A 20,728-nucleotide genomic window follows, 5' to 3' on the forward strand; every position below is an offset into this window, starting at 1 on the left:
GCTCTGATCGTCAGCGCTCGTCCAACTGACCGCCCAGGCCGGGACCGTCCCGGAACCTGACCCACTTGACACGGACAACACGACGCGCTAAGTGAATTACTGCATGATTACAATAAAGATAAAACGTGCGTTCTTTAAGGTTAGTGCTTAATTACAAGTTAAAACAAATTTTCGTTAGAGTTAGTATTGAATTATGAGTCAAAACAAGCGTATTTTAAAGTTAGTGCATCGTTACTAATCAAACAAGCGTTATTCGTGCTCGACTTGTGACCATGTGAGCGGCTTCCTGCTATGGCTAATTTACAGCCATACACTGATGCTCAGTGTCCAGCCATGGCCTGAGGCCCAGTGTCCAGCCATAGCCGGAGGCCCAGTGTCCAGCCATAGCCTGAGGCCCAGTGTCCAGCCAAGGCCCAGTGTCCAGCCATCGCCTGAGGCCCAGTGTCCAGCCATAGCCTGAGGCCCAGAGTCCAGCCATAGCCTCAGGCCCAGTGTCCAGCCATAGCCAGAGGTCCAGTGTCCAGCCATGGCCTGAGGCCCAGTGTCCAGCCATAGCCTGAGGCCCAGAGTCCAGCCATGGCCTGAGGCCCAGTGTCCAGCCATAGCCTGAGGCCCAGAGTCCAGCCATAGCCTGAGGCCCAGTGTCCAGCCATAGCCTGAGGCCCAGGCCCAGCAGTGAGGCCACATCGCGTGCTGGCATCGACCGCTTGGCGCGGCGCGAGCCTTTGATGTGAGCGACGCTCGTGCGTGATGACCTGCTGCAGGTGCGGGGTGCAGGTGCGGGGTGCAGGTGCGGGGTGCAGGTGCGGGGTGCAGGTGCGGGGTGCAGGTGTGGGGTGCAGGTGCGGGGTGCAGGTGCGGGGTGCAACCAGGACACACTGTGAGAGATTACAAGAAGACCTGCCTGCAATACATGATTAGGACCTAGTGAACAACATACCATTCAATGGGACCAAATTAACAGAACTATAACTTACAGAATTACAGCTGTCAGGAACTGCGGTGTGAAGATGAGTACCCAGGTCAAATTTGATGATCACATAGCGGCAATAACTGCACGAGGCAGGCGACAGATAAGGTGGATCTGGCGGACGTTCAGAACAAGAGAAGCGGAACCGTGGATCACATTCTTCAGAGCCCTTGTGATCCCTCTCCTTCAGTACTGCTGCCAACTTTGGACCCCATTCATGGACGGCGCATTGCAGAAATTGAGAGCAGTTCAGCGAATCTTCGCGTCCAGGATAAGCAGAATGGAGGTGCTGGGGAGACTGGAGCGCCTGGATCTATACTCGCTCCAGAGGAGACCATGCAGAGCTGTGTGTCTATCTGTACACATGAAAAATAATAACCGGACCGCACTCCTACTTTTAAAGTGAAACCTTCAGGATTGTAACATATCACAGTGAAAGAAGTAGGGAGACTGCGCAGAATACTCCCCATTACGCAACGAGCTGCAGTTTCAAGTTTCAATCTCTACGGGAAAAATCCCTTTGCGTGGCGGGGCCGAGGCTATTTAAAGTCTTGCCAATGAATTTAAGAGAAGGTGAGTTCACCATTAAGAACTACAAGAAACTACTAGACGTGTTCGTGGTCACAATCTGTAATCCATCTCTGCACCACTACCGACGGCAATAACAGCATCGTGCATCAGCTGGCCGAACTGAAGGCATCAGTTGGTCCAACTGAAGGCATCATCTGGCCCCACTGAGGACATCGTTGGTCCCAACTAAGATTAGATGCGCGGTAGTTGTGTCCCACTGCCCTACCGGGACCTTGGTGACGAGGACGGCATGCCTAACGGGGGCCAGAACAGCACTCCAGCGTTTCAGGGTCACTGTAGCCGTGAGATTTAAGTGAATTTCTGAACTTTACGCGCGCATAATATTTTATACTCTTACTAGATTTACTTTTAAAAAATAAAATAAGGTAGAAGAGCAAAAAATTCTGGGATTTTCTATGCAAGAAAAACATTTTCATAACTTTTTTGCGACGTTATAAATAGTTTTCAAAGTTTTATCTCCCAAAATTTCGGCTGTTTTTAACGCTCCAGTGGAATAATGATAGTAACTCTTTAAATATTGGTTTACTGGTACGTCCGAAACGCTTATCAATGTTATGAAGGCGGTGTGCACTGTGTCGGTGCGGGTTACATGGTTGTAAGTATGAGGTGTACACGAGAACAGAGAACTGTGTGGCGCACGGTGTAGGTGTGGTGCACGGTGTAAGTGTGGTGCGCGGTGTAACAGTGTGGTGCACGGTGTAACTGCAAGATACATGATGTAACAGTGTGGTGCACGGTGTAACTGTAAGATACATGATGTAACAGTGTGGTGCACGGTGTAACTGTAAGATACATGATGTAACAGTGTGGTGTCATCGTCGATCACAATACTGCAATATTCACAAAACCCACTACCGGGCATGCCGACTGACAAATTTTCTGCCATACCGGGTACGGGCACGTTAGGCAAGCATTCCAACACCAGCCGGCCAGGCTTGCCAATCTCGAGTGGTTATGCAGATTTTACGACCCAAGGCGCCGAATATCCGCCCATAACCGAGCTATAAAATACTGCCTGCCATTTACGGAAACTTTGCAATAAGTCCGCGAGAAAATCATTCCTGCATCCCGGCCAGCGATAGCCGTTCGACTGAAATCGACTGATATCGCCAATTGATCAGAAAAAAAGGTCTTTCCATGAAGCTCTAATATGAATAGTAAAATTTATAATAAAAGAGGTTGATATATTTTTGATGTGGTGTCCGCGGAAATGTTCCAGATAAAAGCTTGCTGACAGGGAACACATAATCATATTGAGAGTACAATATATAGTGGGAGTGTTAAATCGTAAAAAAGTATTATTTATAACGAAATGGTTTTTGATGCAGTCATAAGCAAACGAAATGGTTTGGGAGGCTCTACGCTTTTCTCTCATTCGACTCGAGTACTATCATGCAGGGAGATTCAGTTCACATACACACGCAGTTTTAACACATATATTTCACTGAGTGGCAATGTACAATTGCGTTGCACAGTGTCGCAGTCCTCACCAGATCGCATGTAAATTTGGAGTGAATAAAATCCGGAAATGATAAAAACCTTGAGGCCGGAAAAGTCAAAACGTAAATTAAGGAATCACAATTACTAAAATATGATTACCGACGATCAATTTAAATTGGTATTATGAATAAATTTTTTATTTGCACGCGAAATTTAAGATAAGAATTAACATTTTTTCCGCTCGTGAAATCTCAGATTAGGAATAATTTTTTGCAACTAATAATTGTGTTTAAAATCATTATAGAAAAAAACCCACATTTTGATGTTTTCTGCCTATTAAATCTCGGCTGCGAAGGATTAAGAAAAAATTTCGCTTATCATAATAGCGCCTCCATTGCCATCCCAGGGCTCATTTTCATGACATTATACCGAGCTTCCTCCCGTCCCCTAAGAACCACTCTTGGATGCTCGAAAGCTCCTCAGCAAAAAGCATAGAGGGAATTTCTGTGAGTAACTCTATGGTGTTTTACGAGGCTCACGCCAGATCCTGATTATTGCATGCAGTTTTTAACGCTGTAGGATTACCATATGGCCTTCATCGTAGCGTCTAAACGAACCATTTCGTAAAGTCTTCGACTGTTGTGCACGGTGGCCTTTATGATTTTATCCTTGATAATGATAATAATGATGATAATCATAATAATAATTATCCTAATAATCTTATTGAAAATCACGAGCGGAGAACGTTCAGGCAGCGGCAGCCGGTAGCCCGGGACGCAGATGTCTTAAATTCCGCCCAGAATGCGGTAAGATTAAATGTATTTAAAAGCAAAGAAAATGCCGAGTAAATTCATTCTATCTTCATCGAATACGAAGATCGGTTCCATACTAAGTTTATTTAGCCTTTCTTTGCTTTCCCAAGTCTTGGTGAACTTGTGATTAAAGCAGACTGATGATAGAGTAATTAAAATATATCTTAGATCGTGAAAAGGTTACTCGACCTCAACTCAGAGTATCGCATTTATCACGCAACAGAATGACCCACAATGAATAAAAAAGAAACTCGATCATCTCAAATGTCAGGTGAATGGATTTGTATTTACGTTTTATCTTGTATGGTGAGCCATCATTGCAAATCAGAAGTAAAATTAAATTAATTGATATGTAGGGTAACTTTATAACTTGGTTTAGGGTAAATTAATGCTTATGACTCTAGCCTCTCAAGCTAGCGCTGCACTTGTAACTATTGTGACTAAGATTACCAAAACAGTTTGAATAAAATCAATTCGATAATTGTTAATTAAATAATTATTTATTATCCAGTCGGTCCTTCGGTTACTAGGTTATCCTCGTGGCAACTTCACTGTTCAACAGGTATTGGTAGTAATACACGATACCTTCGCGTAATGCACGGTTAGCAGCGATGGCATGAAAATTTTATGACATCGTTAATCCATTTATCGAAATCAGTGAAAGAGAAATTATATGCTAATGAAGACACAAAAATTAATAAAATAGAAAACACAAATTCCGCAAGTCTATCAATAAATTATCTACAAAAACGAAGGACGCGCTATCTAAGCACACAATAAAAAATGAAAAATGAATATTTCATGCAAGCATATTGTCCAAATAGTGCATTTTCTGACGTAACATTGATACACCCATTGATACACCCATTGATACAGAGAACAGGCTGGTGGGCGCATTTGTCGCCACAAGTCTTAACCCCAACTATAAAAAAAAACCCTTATGCTGGGCGGACAAACTGGGTCAGGATGATCCACACAGGGGGTAAAAAGCATCGATATTTATAAGAATCTCATTTTTCCCACTGAAATGGCTTAAGCCCTGCATGTGGCTTAGACGTGGATTATCTTCGTATCCTGTCGTGACATCGAAGCTCTAAGCCAAACAACATAATTGGCCGCCGCATAATCATTCTTTGCTGCAAAAACCGAGCTCGGCCCTACAAACGATGCTTCCTGGTAGATATGACATCCTATTAGCGCTGCAAGTGAGAATCTAATTTTTGCCCTAACTTTAAAAGTAAAGAAAGTGTCAAGTAAACTCACACTTTTTCGATGAAGATATTTTGACTTTAATTGGAGTTTCACTTGTTTTCCAATTCTTGGTAAACTCGCTATGTAAGCAGACTAATGAAATTAGTACTAATATACAATCTAGTTTTTGTTAGTTATAATCTATTGATTTAAAAATACAAGTTTTTATTTTTCCTTTACTTCCATTATGGCTACACAAAAATACAGACACATCGCTGCTGAAGCATCGGTTCTTCAGCCATAGATTGAGCTTTAGTTTTGTTTTGTGCCTTGAATACAAACATAACACCAATTAGTATCGTCCGGTCGAAAGAAAAGACCGTGTTTTATGCTCAAGGAATTCCAGATCACTTCGAAAATTTACACCAAACTCTGTTCACACCTAAATTTGGGAGTTTAATGAAAAATCAGTTATTAAATGGTGTCAAAAACAAACATCAAACTAGAAAAAAATGAAAAACATAGGATCCGTTTTAACAAATTTGTAAGAAAATCTTATAAATTCTTCTACTGAATCCGCAGTGAAGATCCCACTTGTCATTTCACGAAAATCGTAAAAAAACACGAAACGCTTCAACACGACAGAATTGCATCTCCAGAGAAGGTTTTGCTGCTGGTAAAATATTTCATGCAAGCATCGCACTGAATCTCAATCGAGGCATTCGCACTCAGCTGCAGCTAGCAATCGAGGCATTCGCACTCAGCCGCGGCTAGCTATCGAAGCATTCGCACTCAGCCGCGGCTAGCTATCGAAGCATTCGCACTCAGCCGCGGCTAGCTATCGAAGCATTCGCACTCAGCCGCGGCTAGCAATCGAGGCATTCGGACTCTCAGCAGCGACTAGCAATCGAGGCATTCACACTCAGCCGCGGTTGCAATCAGGGCATTCGCACTCAGCAGCGGCTAGCAATCGAGGCATTCGGACTCTCAGCAGCGACTAGCAATCAAGGCATTCGGACCCAGCAGCGGCTAGAAATCGAGGCCTTTCGGATTCAGCAGCTGCTAGCAACCGAGGCATTCGGACCCAGCAGCACTAGCAATTGAGGCATTCGGACTTAGCAGCACTCGCAATTGATGCATTCGGACCCTGCAGCACTCGCAATTGAGGCATTCGGACAGGACCCAGCAGCACTCGCAATTGAGGCATTCGGACCCAGCAGCACTCGCAATTAAGGCATTCGGACCCAGCAGCACTCGCAATTGAGGCATTCGGGCCCAGCAGCACTCGCAATTGAGGCGTTCGGACCCAGCAGCACTCGCAATTGAGGCATTCGGACCCAGCAGCACTCGCAATTGAGGCGTTCGGACCCAGCAGCCCTCGCAATTGAGGCGTTCGGACTCAGCAGCGGCTCGCTCGTCGGCCGCTCTGTATGGAAAGAACGCGCTGACGGCCGCACACAAAAATGCAGATGTGGTCGAGGCGGCGCGTTAGGCATGCGGAAAACACGACAACCGAGGGTCCAAATGTGACGCTTTGAGCGACGGTTGCTGTCACATGGCACGCAAAAATTTCCTCTTTAGAAAAATAGAGAAAATAAATTCTAGTACTGATTCATGACTGCCAGAAATTAACGCTAAAAGTCTTCACAATAGGATGAATATGATAATCCTGTTGGGCAAAAAAAAAATTAAAAGAATATGAGAAAACCAAAGATGATAAGAAGCAGGCACAGACAATATAGGAATTCGGATAACTTATTTCAAGACAAGTTAAAAATTAACTAGAATGTAACCATGATCTCAAAAAAATTAAAGTAGGCAAGAACAATGCAGCAAATTAAAAAAACTTGGCAGAAAGACATAGATAAGAAAATTACGGAAAAATGACTTAATTAAGTAGTTAGGCAAGCAATGAATGGAGAACTCGTAGCAAGTGCAAAGAATACTACACTCAGAGAAATAAGCGCCACTTAGTTCTCAAATAGCGATCACTTTTTATATTGTGTGTGTCAGCCTGACCCAGTTTACCTCTGGCAAAAGGGTGTATCAGTGCTACGTGCAAAAAGTGTGTCACAATATATTAGGACAACATGGCCCACACATTTTTATGAGCTTGAAAGTTTTTTATATCCAACCCTGTTTCACAACAACACGAACATTCACATGAGTAAATAACAAGTGAAACTTTTTGGTGGTGCTCGCGGAATGGTACTAATGAATTACTCAAGACCATTTATGGAGACATTTGCAGGCTGGTCTACCTTTTAGAAATTTGTTTAGTGTAAACATCCATCAATATGTGTTTTTAACAGACTTGACTTGGCCAAATCTTCAACGCCGACACTTTAATACAATGCTGCACACTCTACTACAAAATATACAACATACACTATATAACATATTATACACTATATTTACCATGCAATGTTCAACAGCTCACACAACGAGTCAATACTTTACGTGCTTTGTAAGGTCGCCACTCAATTTAATCAATTCAAGGAATTTCTACCGCAACAAAAGCAGCAATCGAGAAATGCCTATGGCATATTGCAGTTAAGATCTTATCAGTGGAAAGTCCACGGATTTCCATCCGAGTATTTCATTATCTTCTGTGTGAACGAAGGCTGAAGAGAAAAAAAGTTGTCAGCTTGGAAATGAATTTTAACGGCAACCGAAAGGAGTGAAACCTTAAACTTAGAAATATTATTAATAATGGCACGTATATGCTAGTAAGTCCTAACTAGTTTTGAGCAACTAATAACGGTCGACGGATGGTGAACCAATCATACGTTAATCCCGTATAAATTCCCGTTTAAATTTCTTGTGCACCGTTTCACTTTTCTGTTCCGATAAGAAAGAATGACTTTCACTTTTATGAAGATAATATGATAGCAATATCTAGAATATTTTCCAAACGGGCCGCTTTTCCCTCATAGAAACACACTCATATGTGACTTCATCTATTTCTTGCATGGTTTAAACTTTATATTCTTACCTATTCGGATTACCGGTGTGAGGTTTTAGCCTCTAGGAATCTTTCAAATAGAAAATAATCATAACAAATGCACATGAAAATTCTTGTCAACACTGTATAGCTAAGTAATTTGTCTAGTTTTTCTGCAGTACTTACTGGGATCAGTTTTCAGCATTCAGAAGTCTTTCAAATGGAAACTAATCATACAAAATGTAAATACAAACTTTCTTGCCAACACTATATAGCTAAGTAATTTGCCTAATTCATCTCTTGTAATTCAGGACTTGATGGCTTTAACGATCCAACCACCCTGGGCTCAGAGCGTCTCCCAAGAGAGACATTATTTTGTACTTGCTGAATTCTTCTCAGGATAAGAAAATGAAATTCCACGTCGAGCTTCAAATATTGTCTGATATAATTAAAAAACTTCCAGCCCAGACAGTCACGGATACTCGCTACCCTCGTTCCTTGCACGCAACTTTTCAAACAAACAAGTTTGCAGCGACCAATAATGGGCCAGTATTATTGCAATATTGGCCGATTATTCTCTTGTGAAATTATATAGAATAATCACAAATAATATGAATCAATTGAGTCTAAACTTTCCAACAACTCAGCCTAATGAAAAAGTAATTCAAATAATGTGAATCAAACGAGTCTATAATTTTCAACAACTCATTTTCATTAGAAACGCTTTCAATAATATGCATCAACCGAGTCTATAATAACTAGCTAACCAGCTTAAATAAAAATAATGTACATATTATGCATCAAGTCTATAATTCATGTAAACTCAGCTTCATTAAGCCTACTTCCAACCGAAACCATTTTCGATATGTTTTCAGGTTGCAAAATACTGATATTTCCTCAGCCACAACACAAAGGTATTTGATCTAAGCAGCAGGCAATTTAAACTCGATCAAGGGACGATTGGATGCAAAGCTCAGTCAGTCTGTCGCGGTGATTGCATGGACTTCTATTGTATTGGATGGCAACTGAACACCAAGCAGAGGCCTTCACTTGCATTGTTCTGCGGGCGCTCAACTATTTCTGCAATTGACTCAACAAAAAACTGTTGTATATGCATACCACCTAAAATTAATATTCTCCTGCTTATCAGAGACTGCTGAAGCTTCAGATATGGCTTCACTAAGAGACTAGCAAAAATTCAATTACATTTACCGAGATTTATCCAAAATAAAATATAGACCTGCAACCGATAACCTGCTGGAATAAATGAATATCTTCCATCAATAACTAATAATAATAATTACTACTAGGATATCACTGATTTTGAGATCAAAATATTGTCAACGCGACTGTCCATTCATGACACAGCCAACTTTTTTACATTTTTCATCAATTTCTTCCATTAACACGAGTCGCGTGATGCAGACATGCGTGATGCAGACCAACAGACATGCATTAATATTTGACCATCAAAAGCGAGCTCACTATCACGACAGCTTCATAAGTGCTTCAGTGCATTGTGAACCCTGCGAGACTCAAGTGAATAAGTCTTCACGGCTGTTTATGTCTCAAGCTGGCCCAGGAACTGACATGAACTGCACTTAAATTCAGGCATAAAGTAAAAGCATTTGAAGTAAGAAGAAGTTCACTTCTGAAGTCTGCGCGCAGTGTTCTATTCACGTGAAGACATTCGTTTGATCTTTCATGTGAGTTTTCGGGTAGGTTTACATCATTGTGACTGTTATCATAGTAGATTCGTATTGTCTTCCGTGAAACAAATGAAAGGAATGGATCAGTTTAAAATAAATGGAATAATGAATATACGTCAATATGAACTGTGGAAATTCATGATCGGGAGTTCATTTTAATCCCGCACAAAAAAAAATAAAAATCAAAATTATTTTCATAATTGGTCTACTTGAGTACCAGTAAAATCATTTTCATTGTTCATTGAATGAAAACATCAAGAAGACCGAATGCACACATCAAACCATCTTCCAGTTCTTCCCATCGCTGGTACGGAACTTTAGAAACTTGAGTCTCTAGTGTCAGGAAGAGGAGGATTGGGAGACGTATATTCTACCGACCACAACAAGCGGAGCGCTTGAGTGCACCCGAAACTCTTAACAAAATTGTTCACCAAGAACAACGAGAGCCGTTGTTATGTGATGTGGCAATTGCAAGCGACCGCATCCCTGTCGTGTCGTGAGGAGGGGTTTGATGGCATGAGGTCGTGAGGTCACAGGGCCTCTGTCGTGTCATGAGTGTAGGCCAGATGGCATGAGGTCGAGAGGTCACAGCGCCTCTGTCGTGTCGTGAGGAGGGGTCTGATGGCATGAGGCCGTGAGGTCACAGCGACCGCGTCACTGTCGTGTCGTGAGGAGGGGTTTGATGGCAGGAGGTCGTGAGGTCACAAGCGACCGTGTCACTGTCGTGTCGTGAACCTGATGGCATGAGGCTGAAGGCTGCGTGCGGCGAGCGGTGCTTGGATGAATATTGGATGAGCGCGTCGTGGCTTTGATGCCACCGCTTGATGGATGTCAGCCAAGAACGCAACGACACGCAGCCTCGTCCTGAGCTTTGCTTCTTTGTAACGCGATCTGCGGCTTCGGACATAGAAATCTGACTCTTGGCACTACAAGTTAATAACTGGCAAAATCCGGTCAGTGAACCAGTCAGCAAGCCAGTTAGGAAGTCACTCAGCAAGCCAGCTAGTAAGTCAGTCAGTAAGTCAGTAAGCCAGTCAGCATGCCAGTTAGTAAGACAGTCAGTGAGCCAGTTAGAAAACCAGTCAGAAAGCCCATTAGTAAGTCAGTCAGTAAGCCTCCTAGTAAACCAGTCAGCAAGCCAGTTAGTAGTCAGCAGGCCAGTCAGCCAGCAAGTCAGGCAAATTGGAATAAAAGGCCCTGATGTGACTGATTTTCACACTCGACTACACTCGGCGCTTTAACTGTCAAATCCCAAACAAACACAAAGCGCGACTTTCCAGGCAAACACGTGCGTGGGCTATCGTTTTTTTTATTGGATAATAAAAAAATATTAGGTTCGATCAGAAGTAAGATATTATAAATAAAAATAATATACTGAAACGCAAAGTCCAATTCTCCACAAATATCTCATCCAAAGAACATTATTAACGTTGTTGTAAAACTTATTCAATTACTTTCTGTATACTACATTTGACCATTAATTACATCGACCAATGGATTTATCAGAATACTGTTTCTAGTCCTTTAATATTTAGTTCACGTAGCTATAGTGCATCGATCATGAAGCCTCCACGCATTGTTATACATTTTCTACATTTATTGTCAAAAGTCATTTTCCATAGTTATTTATACGTCAATTGTTTACATTTCTATCTCATTTGTTCGTTTCTTATGGTGTCTAAGCAGCACCGGGATGGTTGGACACAAAGAGAGCAAAGAGTTGTGGGTTCGAAAGCCGCAGCGAGCTGCGAAAAATTCTGTTCGAAATCAGCAAGGTGGCGCCTTGGTTGTGAATCAGTGACAGGCTAATATGTATTATTTAAAGCCAATACCTCTATATTATATTAATATATTATGTTATTATATTACGTTATTATATTATGTAATTATATTAATTATATTATAAGAAATCTTATCTCAACAAATCTTATCTCAGTGAAGAAACTGCTGGTTATTTATGGAACCGTGATCAACCTGGAACACGACCACGATAGTAAAAGTTTTATCCAATTTATCCCGTATCTTTTTCGGCACAAACTTTCGTATCAAGAAACGTGGAGCGGAATATGAGCAGAAATTAAGAAAAATGTAAAATTAACTTTAAAATCAACATTAATATTTTTTTATAGGAGATTTTGATTACATTATTTCAGTAACGGTGAATGACACAACTGTCAATTTACCAGGTTGACATTCTGCCTCCTTTTTACCGGTATAGAGAAAATGTACGCGCCATAACGATAATAAATTCATCTCAATCATTAATTGAAGGTTAACAAAAATCAACTACCTGAATGCAGGGAGAATTTGCAGAATTCTTCCTGTATTTGCAGAATAACCTATTTCTAATTTATTTCCATCGTGATCCATCCCAAACTCGTAAATGATCTAAATGAAGAAAAATACATCGAATCATTTATGTTTACTCACAAAAACATTCAAAAAATTTTAAATCTGTCAACAAGAAAACTTGACGAAACATTATTCACTAACATAGCTCATAGAAGGAATGTATTCATTGAGAACACATGATCCTTCTAAGCGAATACCGTCACTTCGAGTCGCAATTTTTCCGTTCCAGGAAGGTAAAAAAGGTGATCTCTTTTATGACCCACTTCACTTTTTCAAAAATATGGAGCCTACGACTTTTTCTCGTGGCTAAATCATCTCTTAATGAGCCCTTCAATAAACCGACAACCTCTCAAATCTCCAAAAAATACTCGTCAATGCCAAAATAATTCAGCCATTCTCTTCTAAAGTAGAATTTCTCGAGACCCAGTTGCGCTTTGTAGAGGCCACACCCAGAAAAATGAATGGGCCATATTGTCCAAATAGTGGCACACTTTTTGAACGAAGCACTGATACCCCATCTTACTAGGCCAAACTGGGTCAGGATGACCCACACATGGGTCGACATTGCACCACTATTTAGACAAAGTATCACTCAGTGCTCTGAGTGCAGCAGGCTTTTGAAGGCTGCAGCATCAAGAGCCACAGGTCGTTAGCTGCTACCGAGGTTGAGAAACGCGATTCAAGCCAAAAATTCTGAAGTGTTTCATGCTGAAATACAGTGTGGGTGTTCGAGTATCATTATAGAAAAATGAATGGAGCTTGATTTGTACGGATTTTATTATAGTTGGTCTGTTTGAACGAGCATGTAGTTAATAGCTAGATTTACAATTCTTTTGACAACGAAAATACTTGCAAAAAAATTTGAATGAAGAAATGACATTTTATCAGTGGGATTTAAAATTTTAGGAGACTTCACATGGTGAAAATTTATGTTATTCTGCAAGCTATAAAATAAGAAAAGGCTAATTAAACCACAATTAAAATATTATTTTTAAAGTAAACGAGTTTAAGAAACTACATTCATCGGCAATTCCGTAGTGCATCATATGCTGCAATGCTGCAATTTGAGTAAAAAATTATTGTAGATCAATTATTACAAAAAATTGTCGTCCAAGGTAAATATTGCTAAATAGAAAATCTATTAACAATTCTGACGTACTTTATTATAATTATATAATTAAAACATATGATTGTAGCACATGATAATTAAATCATTAAGATGACATTGAATTACCTTGTACGCCTTGGCAAGCTGATCCAGCGGTTGAAGGTCGTGCAGAGAATGTATTCCAGCCTGACAAGCACTACACACCACACATCTACACACTGTACAATACACATTACCTATGTCCCCATGAGGACCACAGACCGCAGCACTACCCGTGGGTATAGAGGACAGAGGGGCTACTTGTGTGAGGGTATGTGTGGACAGCGGCCCTCGTGAGGGGTGACACGACGCCAGGCATGGTGCACAGTACTGCACTTGGCACTGTTCACAGTGCACTGTAGCGTCACCAGGGGGACCTTCACACAACTGGCATGGAGGTAGTGGCACTCCGGTGCTGCCACTGCCCACTTCACCCTTGTAGCGTGCCACTATGCGAGCCATGGCTGGGTACGGGACTAACCCACTTAGCCCTGGGCCCGTCACCAACGCGGGTCCAAAGGGGGTTGGACCCGCAAGGTCCTTGTTACATGCCGGACACCTCACGCAGCTGGCGACTTTAGTGGACCCATCAGCGTCGGGATCCGAAACGACGGATGGCGGAATGACGGGAGGCGGGACCGGCACCCCGTGAGACGTAAGTCTCGATGTGGACGAAGTTGCGACGATGACGCCGCTGTCTGTCTCGCTGTAGACGGAGGCCTTATCACTGTCGTCACCGTCTGTCTTGGGCTGAGGAGGCGGGGGGGACTTGGCGCAAGAGGCACACACGGCACGACTGCAGCACGGCAGGAGCAGCGGTTCTGTCAGCAGCTGACAGCACAGCGCGCACGACAACTCGACCTCCATCGCGCACCGCGGCGCACGACCGACTGGAGGCTTCCAGTCGCCCAAGGGGACTGTTGCCCCCCACTGTCGGGCAAGCATGCCCTGTTGTTCAAGTTGTTGTTCTAGCTTATTATTCTTTAATATTTTCATTACCAGGCATTCTGCGTTGCATTAACATTGATTAAAGGTTGTTTCAGTGAAATAAACACGTAAACAAGGTTTTTTTAACGTCATTTGCTTGTCACGAGCATCACGAACCTATTCGCCTTCGCAATCCGCCCTAAGAAAAATGATTGGGTCAAATTGTCCAAATAGTGACACACTTCATCGCTATTGGGACAACTCTCTCATGTCTCTGAGTGCGTGCAATAACGTCTTGTTTGACGGCAGTTTTGGGAGGTCGCGTAGAGTAAAATAAATTACAGTAACTCAAACCAGTAATTACAGCTCTCAGGTAAAATACGAGGGAATATTTAAGAATTCCGGAATATCACATCGTCGGCTGCGCTTCCACTTTCCATAGGCCTATTAGTATATCTCATTCCTCAGCTGCGCCATATAAATTCAGACTCAATTATCGTATACTTCCATTTATTTTATATTACAATATCTCTGCTGGCGCACGCTTTTCTCTGTATTTTTTTTCTTCTTATAACTGAAATATTTACACTAGAAATTAAGTAAAAATAACCTATATCTTATACAATTACAACGCGTTTTCGCAAACCGTACATCGTTACATCGTCGTAACGCAAATCTTAACTTATTTCGTAATGTATATCATAACGTGTCACGAACTCGTCCAACACCGCCGTCCCAGCATTCATCAGTAACACGGCAAAGCACTTTACAGAGCGAAGAACTCCTGCTAAACTGCCACTATAGTTTGAAGCGACGCAGTCCTAAGTTATATTTGTTGCATGAACTAAAACTTAATCTAATTTACATGAACTACAACTTATGTCTATTGTCAGTATCACCATTGATGTAGTTTTCGTGCACCGACATCACTACTGAGTATTGGTGACACTATTCCGTCACTATACAGCAAAGGTGGCTTCATGGTGCAGTGAAATGCAGTGTATCATCACTGCACTGCCGAGGCAACATCATGGTCAAATAATCAAGTGTACATCATGATGCAGTAATATGCAATGCACTGCCACTGCCCCACCGTCATCGCACAGCCGTGGCACTGATTTGCCACTGCAGTGACACCAATACGGCACTGCAGTGGCACATATATGGCATTGCAGTAACACTAAAATGACACTGCTTTGGCACCGATATTTCAATGCAGTGGCACCAATATGGCACTGCAATGGCACCATTATTGCACTGCAGCGTGTAGAGAGCCAGGCATGCAGTGCCATGATGCCAATATGGCATTGTCATGGCCACCAGCGAGCCGTTGCTTTTGCCTGCCTAGCGATTCAATTTCCAGGCCTATAAATCAACGGCTACAGAACACGAGCCCAGCGAGCGGCGAACAACACAAGCGCTGCGCAATAATTCGTCTGTTTTATTATATTTTTTATCTTTTCCTATTTTATTTTTATACAGATGCTTCATAAACTCCTTTCGAGCTTTTTATCCATATTTCAACATAGATGATACCATAGTATAACTTGAAATAAATATAGATTACATATCCCAATCAAAAAGCCCACAATCGTTTTCGTGATATTCCATCCAATTCTCATCCGCAAATTTGAATACATGTTTTGTTGGTAATCAAAATGCTTTATGGAAATTATTCTTCAATGCAATTAAAAACTCCACTCGAAAGAACAAACATTCTATTCTGGTAGAAAAAAATCGATTTAATGAATATTATCCATTCCACCACATTATACGAGACTATTTATAAATAGAGTCTATTCATTGCTAAAGTGTATGAAAATTACTTCTCTTAATCTAATTTCAAGATTCACAAATAAACTCGTCATAATAAGATTAAAGAGAACAATTCTAATTTTGCAGTGCAATAATATATTTGCAATAAACTTTAAATTGAATATTTTTACAAGTGTATGAAAATGACTTCTCATAATCTTATTTCAAGATTCACAAACAAACTTGTGACTAATTTATCTAATTTATCGAAGAATAATTCCAATTTTGCATTCATACAAAAAAAAAACATCCTGTGGTCTCTTCACAGCGCCGGATATTTGAGGCAATTTATTAGGAGCGGCAGGCTAGCGGTTGATGAATATTCAATCCACGTGCATTTCATCTTAAAAAATAGTTTAATAGTTTTAAAATGTCCCAATCGAGGTTTGAGATATAAGACTGGATGACGATTGCCCTTCATATCGGCTCGATGGTTTCCTTAGATGGAATTAAGGCGTGCATTGCATAGTTCACTTTTTGATACGTTGAAACAACGCGACGTTGAGGGCAAAACAATAAATGAAAGCAGCAACGATTAATCTTACGATAAGATTATAAATAATGAACGTTCTGATATCATTTCTTGGATTTTTATCTTGGTTTGGCCAATAACATATCACGTTCTTTACTAAAGAAATAACTGTTTCCGTAGATAATAAATAGGCGTCTAATATATTTCAGAGTGCAATAATAATCATCATAAAAGTCGTAAAAAAAAGGCATAGAAAACCCAAATCAAGAAAATAATTCCACATAGAAGAACGTTAAATGTACGACCGTGAACGCAAAGGAAATCCGACAAAACTATTTGGTCAAGTATTTCTAAACCTGAGAAAACGCGAAACCATTGACTTAGTTAAATTTCACAACATCGACCGGGACTAAAGTGAAAGCATTGGGCTCCTCACATCGCCCGCCCTCATAGTGATAGCAACAATAAATCAAGAAGATAATTAATCAGCCAGATCACAGAGCTGAGCGACAAACGCGGCTCGATAGCTTCCTTCACTTAGAAAATGGATAGGTTATATTGTCCTAATTGAGACCCACATTCTTGCCCCCAGCACGAGCGTAGACCTGACCGGTGCCAAATATGGTCATGGCATTGACATTCACTAAATAAGTTCATGGTTACCCACACGAGGGCAGAAAGTGCATCGCTATTCGGACAGGTCTCGCTCATTTCTCTGAGTGTTGGTCAGTAGCTAATAGACCAACTGGTCTGAATGGTTGCCGCCCCAACAGCTTAGGCTGATTACAGACCAGCACGACAGCGGCATTATAGCTACACAACTCAGCTGCTCAACCGGCGCCGATTGATTGGCATGCTGATACTGGCGTGAGGCAGCGCATGCCATGTGTCATGAGATGACCTATGTGCTCATGTGAAGACATGGTACATTCCATGCAATGTGGTCGTGTGAAGACATGGTGCATTCCATGCAATGTGTTCATGTGATGACCTATGTGGTCATGTGAAGACATGGTGCATTCCGTGCAATGTGGTCATGTGAAGACATGGTGCATTCCGTGCAATGTGTTCATGTGAAGACATGGCGCATTCCGTGCAATGTGTTCATGTGAAGACATGGTGCATTCCACGCAATGTGGTCGATCATGTGAAGACATGGTGCATTCCACGCAATGTGGTCGATCATGTGAAGACATGGTGCATTCCCTGCAATGTTATTTTACAAAAACGGGATGCATTTCCTGCAATTCAACTGGATTGCTATGCTGATGCTAAGGTAAAACATCACATGAAGTGTGATCGTGTGAAGACATGATACATTCCCTGCCATCTAAGATTTATTATTTCCAAGATTTTATTCGAAAAATTTGAGTTTCATCCCTCATTTAGAAAATTCATTTAGTCGAAGAAATCTTCCACTAAAGAACTAATTCTACGAAATTGAAATTAAGGTCACTCGAGCTAAATACCCAACAACATAAATTAACGTTCACGGTATTTATTTGCAAATTTATTATTCGCACTTCTTGTAGTTTTCACGATTTGCTTCGCTCTTGTATGATTTTCAACACGATTGGCAGAAATCTAAACTTAAGCAAATGCCGAGTTGATCCGTACAAAGTTACGAACTCCACCAACTTCAGCCAATGTTATGGAACAAGTTCAGGTGTAGAAGTCGGGGGAAAATTTTAACGGCAGTTTCCGAAGTTTCGTATTGAAGCCGGCGAACCAAAGCAAGAAAAATCTTCCTTTGATTTTAAACGCCGCAGCAAATAAGATTGTAGCACGCGAGCTAATCTCTGTATCGATGCATTTCTAAACAAAATATTTGCAACACAGTCATTATCACCATATTAGCAACACATTTATTAACAAAACATTAGCAACACATTTATTAACAAAACATTAGCAACACAATCATTTTCAAAACATTAGCAACACATTTATTAACAAAAAATTAGCAACACTTTCATTAACAAAACGTTAGCAACACAATCATTTTCAAAACATTCGCAAAACATTCATTAACAAAACATTCACAACACATTCAATAACAAAACATTAGCAACACATTTATTAACAAAACGTTAGCAACACAATCATTTTCAAAACATTAGCAACACATTTATTAACAAAACATTCACAACACATTCATTAACAAAACATTAGCAACATATTAGCAGCACATTCATTATCAACACATTAGCATCACATTCATTAACAAAACATTAACAACACATTCATTAACAAAACATTATCAACACATTCATTAACAAAACATTATCAACACATTCATTAACAAAACATGTATCTCATTACTATTCCACATATACAATGGGATCATGAAGCATCAATTCCTCCAATCCGTTTGGAACAACATAAAAATGTTCATTCTTGCCTGAGACTAGTAAGCACGCCTCATATTATTACAATTATATGAAATAACTACTCTAACAGCTATCGGATAACTCACAGCACTTCAGTTATCAATTGGCAATAATAATAAAATAATTGGCGCATCACTTCATTATGACTCAGAGCAACTCACATTATGATGACCCACGCAAGGACAAAAGTTTAACACTATTTAGACAAAGCCTCACATATTGCCCTGAGAGCACCAGAACAGCAGTAGTTGGCGCTGCTCAGCATGGAGCCAATATCCGAGATACCGTTCATGCCACGACGCCCGAAGCACGTGTTTATTTTTATCAGCTTGTCGGCGATTAATAGCATTCCAGTGCACCAGATTCTCGTTAACCTGGCACTGAAAAACTCAAATTCAAGAAACATTCTAAGCGATGCACGCGCACACTCAGAAGTGAGTGAGACTTTGTCCATGTAGCAATGCACTTTTGCCCTTGTAGAGATCACCCTCACCCAGTTTATTGTCTGCCTGGTAAAGAAAAGTATCAGCGCTACGTCCGATCTCTGCTTGTGCTGTGGGTACAAAAGGTGTGTCATTTTTTGGCCAATTTCATCTATTTTTGTGAGAGCAGCAGCTACGATGTACCTGGATTCGCTGCTCTGCCGCTCCCAGACTTTGATGTTGTACGCATAATAACGTAAACAAGTTAGGAAACAATTTTTGACAGTAAAACCAGAGAAATAGACAAACTAAGCAAAGTTGAAGGTAATAAATACTTTAAAGTAGGGACTCTTTGTATTTTAAGTGCTCTTCTACATAGAATAGAATAGAAGTGTCGGCATTGAAAAAAATAGGCCCATAGGTCTGTTGCCGATTCTTGAATTTTTCGTGATTTGATTCACAAGGGATCCGGCCTTTGGAACCCGATCTTTCCATAACTGACGATTGATTGAGATAGCTGCTGGACTTATTGCCTGATCCGTAATTTGCTAGGCATTTTAGGACTGAACATATGCTCCTGCATAGCTTCGTCTAGTCTGTTCTTGAAGATGTTCATACTCGGAACGTCAACGATGCTATCAGGGAGGCTATTCCACATGTCGGTGACTCGAAGCGAGAAGAAATGTTGTCGCATGGATGTGTTCCAACGCTGTTTTTTTAGTTTATAGCCGTGGCCCCTGGTGTTGGTTCTTGTTTTAAATTCTAGTAATCCTTCTGGGACCTTGATTAAGCCATGAGAATACTTGTATGCTTCAACGAGTTCCCCACGCAGACGTCGATAACTGAGGCTTGGAAGCTTCATAATCTCTAATCTTTCCTTCTTTAATCTATAATTTTTATTTTAATCTTTTTTAATATTTTTAATCTTCTTTAATCTTTAATCATTTTAATAGAATAGTGTTCTTCAAGAAATAGTTAATTAAAATGACACTTGGTTTTACAGTCCATGCTTCTGAAAACCTTTACTTTAAATCGTGTAAACAAATTAAGCTAAATTTATATGGATTCTACACAATTGCATCTCCTTACTACGAACCACATTCCAGTTCCACTGAAATATCAGCGGGGTCATTCCACAGAACTATGGATGAATTTCTTTATTCCTAACGAATCGCTCGATGCCCTCGTCTTTATCTCGAATCTGAAACACTGACAGCAAATCAAAGAAGAAAAATCGTCCCGCGCGCGCGACTTGCACTTGGAAGACGTCAAAGAAATTATCGAGGCTGTGAAATCATCTTAGCAAAGTCCGTAGATTTATGGCGGACTGAGGAGGCAATCGACGGATATTGATGGCGAGCCTCGTCCATGTAGGCGGAATTTTCTCGCGAAATAGCATTATAATGCGATTAGGCTTCTCATATTCATGTCCTGACCATTTTAGCGGACGGAAAAAATATTGTGAATGCGATGCAAAAGTCGAAACTTGATGAGTAAGAAAGTAGATTGAAATGGGAATGAAATATTGCTGCAGTTCAATCACATAAAG

The 20,728-nt window shown here is 40.9% G+C and overlaps 1 protein-coding gene across 1 annotated transcript; it reads right to left on the reverse strand.

Annotated features, from left to right (window-relative positions):
* Positions 1-295: 295 nt before the first annotated feature.
* On the reverse strand, positions 296-14,032 carry LOC125177665 (E3 ubiquitin-protein ligase TRIM9-like). Its single transcript, XM_047879840.1, has 2 exons — positions 13,244-14,032; positions 296-904 (listed from the first exon to the last, which is right to left on the reverse strand). The coding sequence occupies exons 1-2, from the start codon at positions 14,021-14,023 to the stop codon at positions 296-298; spliced, it is 1,389 nt and encodes a 462-aa protein (XP_047735796.1). The 5' UTR covers positions 14,024-14,032.
* Between the last annotated feature and the right edge of the window lie 6,696 nt (positions 14,033-20,728).

This window comes from Hyalella azteca, unplaced genomic scaffold (genome assembly GCF_000764305.2).
Source record: "Hyalella azteca isolate HAZT.00-mixed unplaced genomic scaffold, Hazt_2.0.2 contig3946, whole genome shotgun sequence".
Lineage (NCBI taxonomy): Eukaryota > Metazoa > Arthropoda > Malacostraca > Amphipoda > Hyalellidae > Hyalella > Hyalella azteca.

What these genes read in the sequence shown, in the direction of transcription:
- LOC125177665 (XM_047879840.1), bottom strand. Translation starts at nt 14,023, where the DNA reads ATGGAGGTCGAGTTGTCGTGCGCGCTGTGCTGTCAGCTGCTGACAGAA. An exon ending in AGCTTGCCAAGGCGTACAAG is followed by an intron (nt 905 to 13,243) that starts GTAATTCAATGT and finishes CATGTATTGCAG; the next exon opens with GCAGGTCTTCTTGTAATCTC.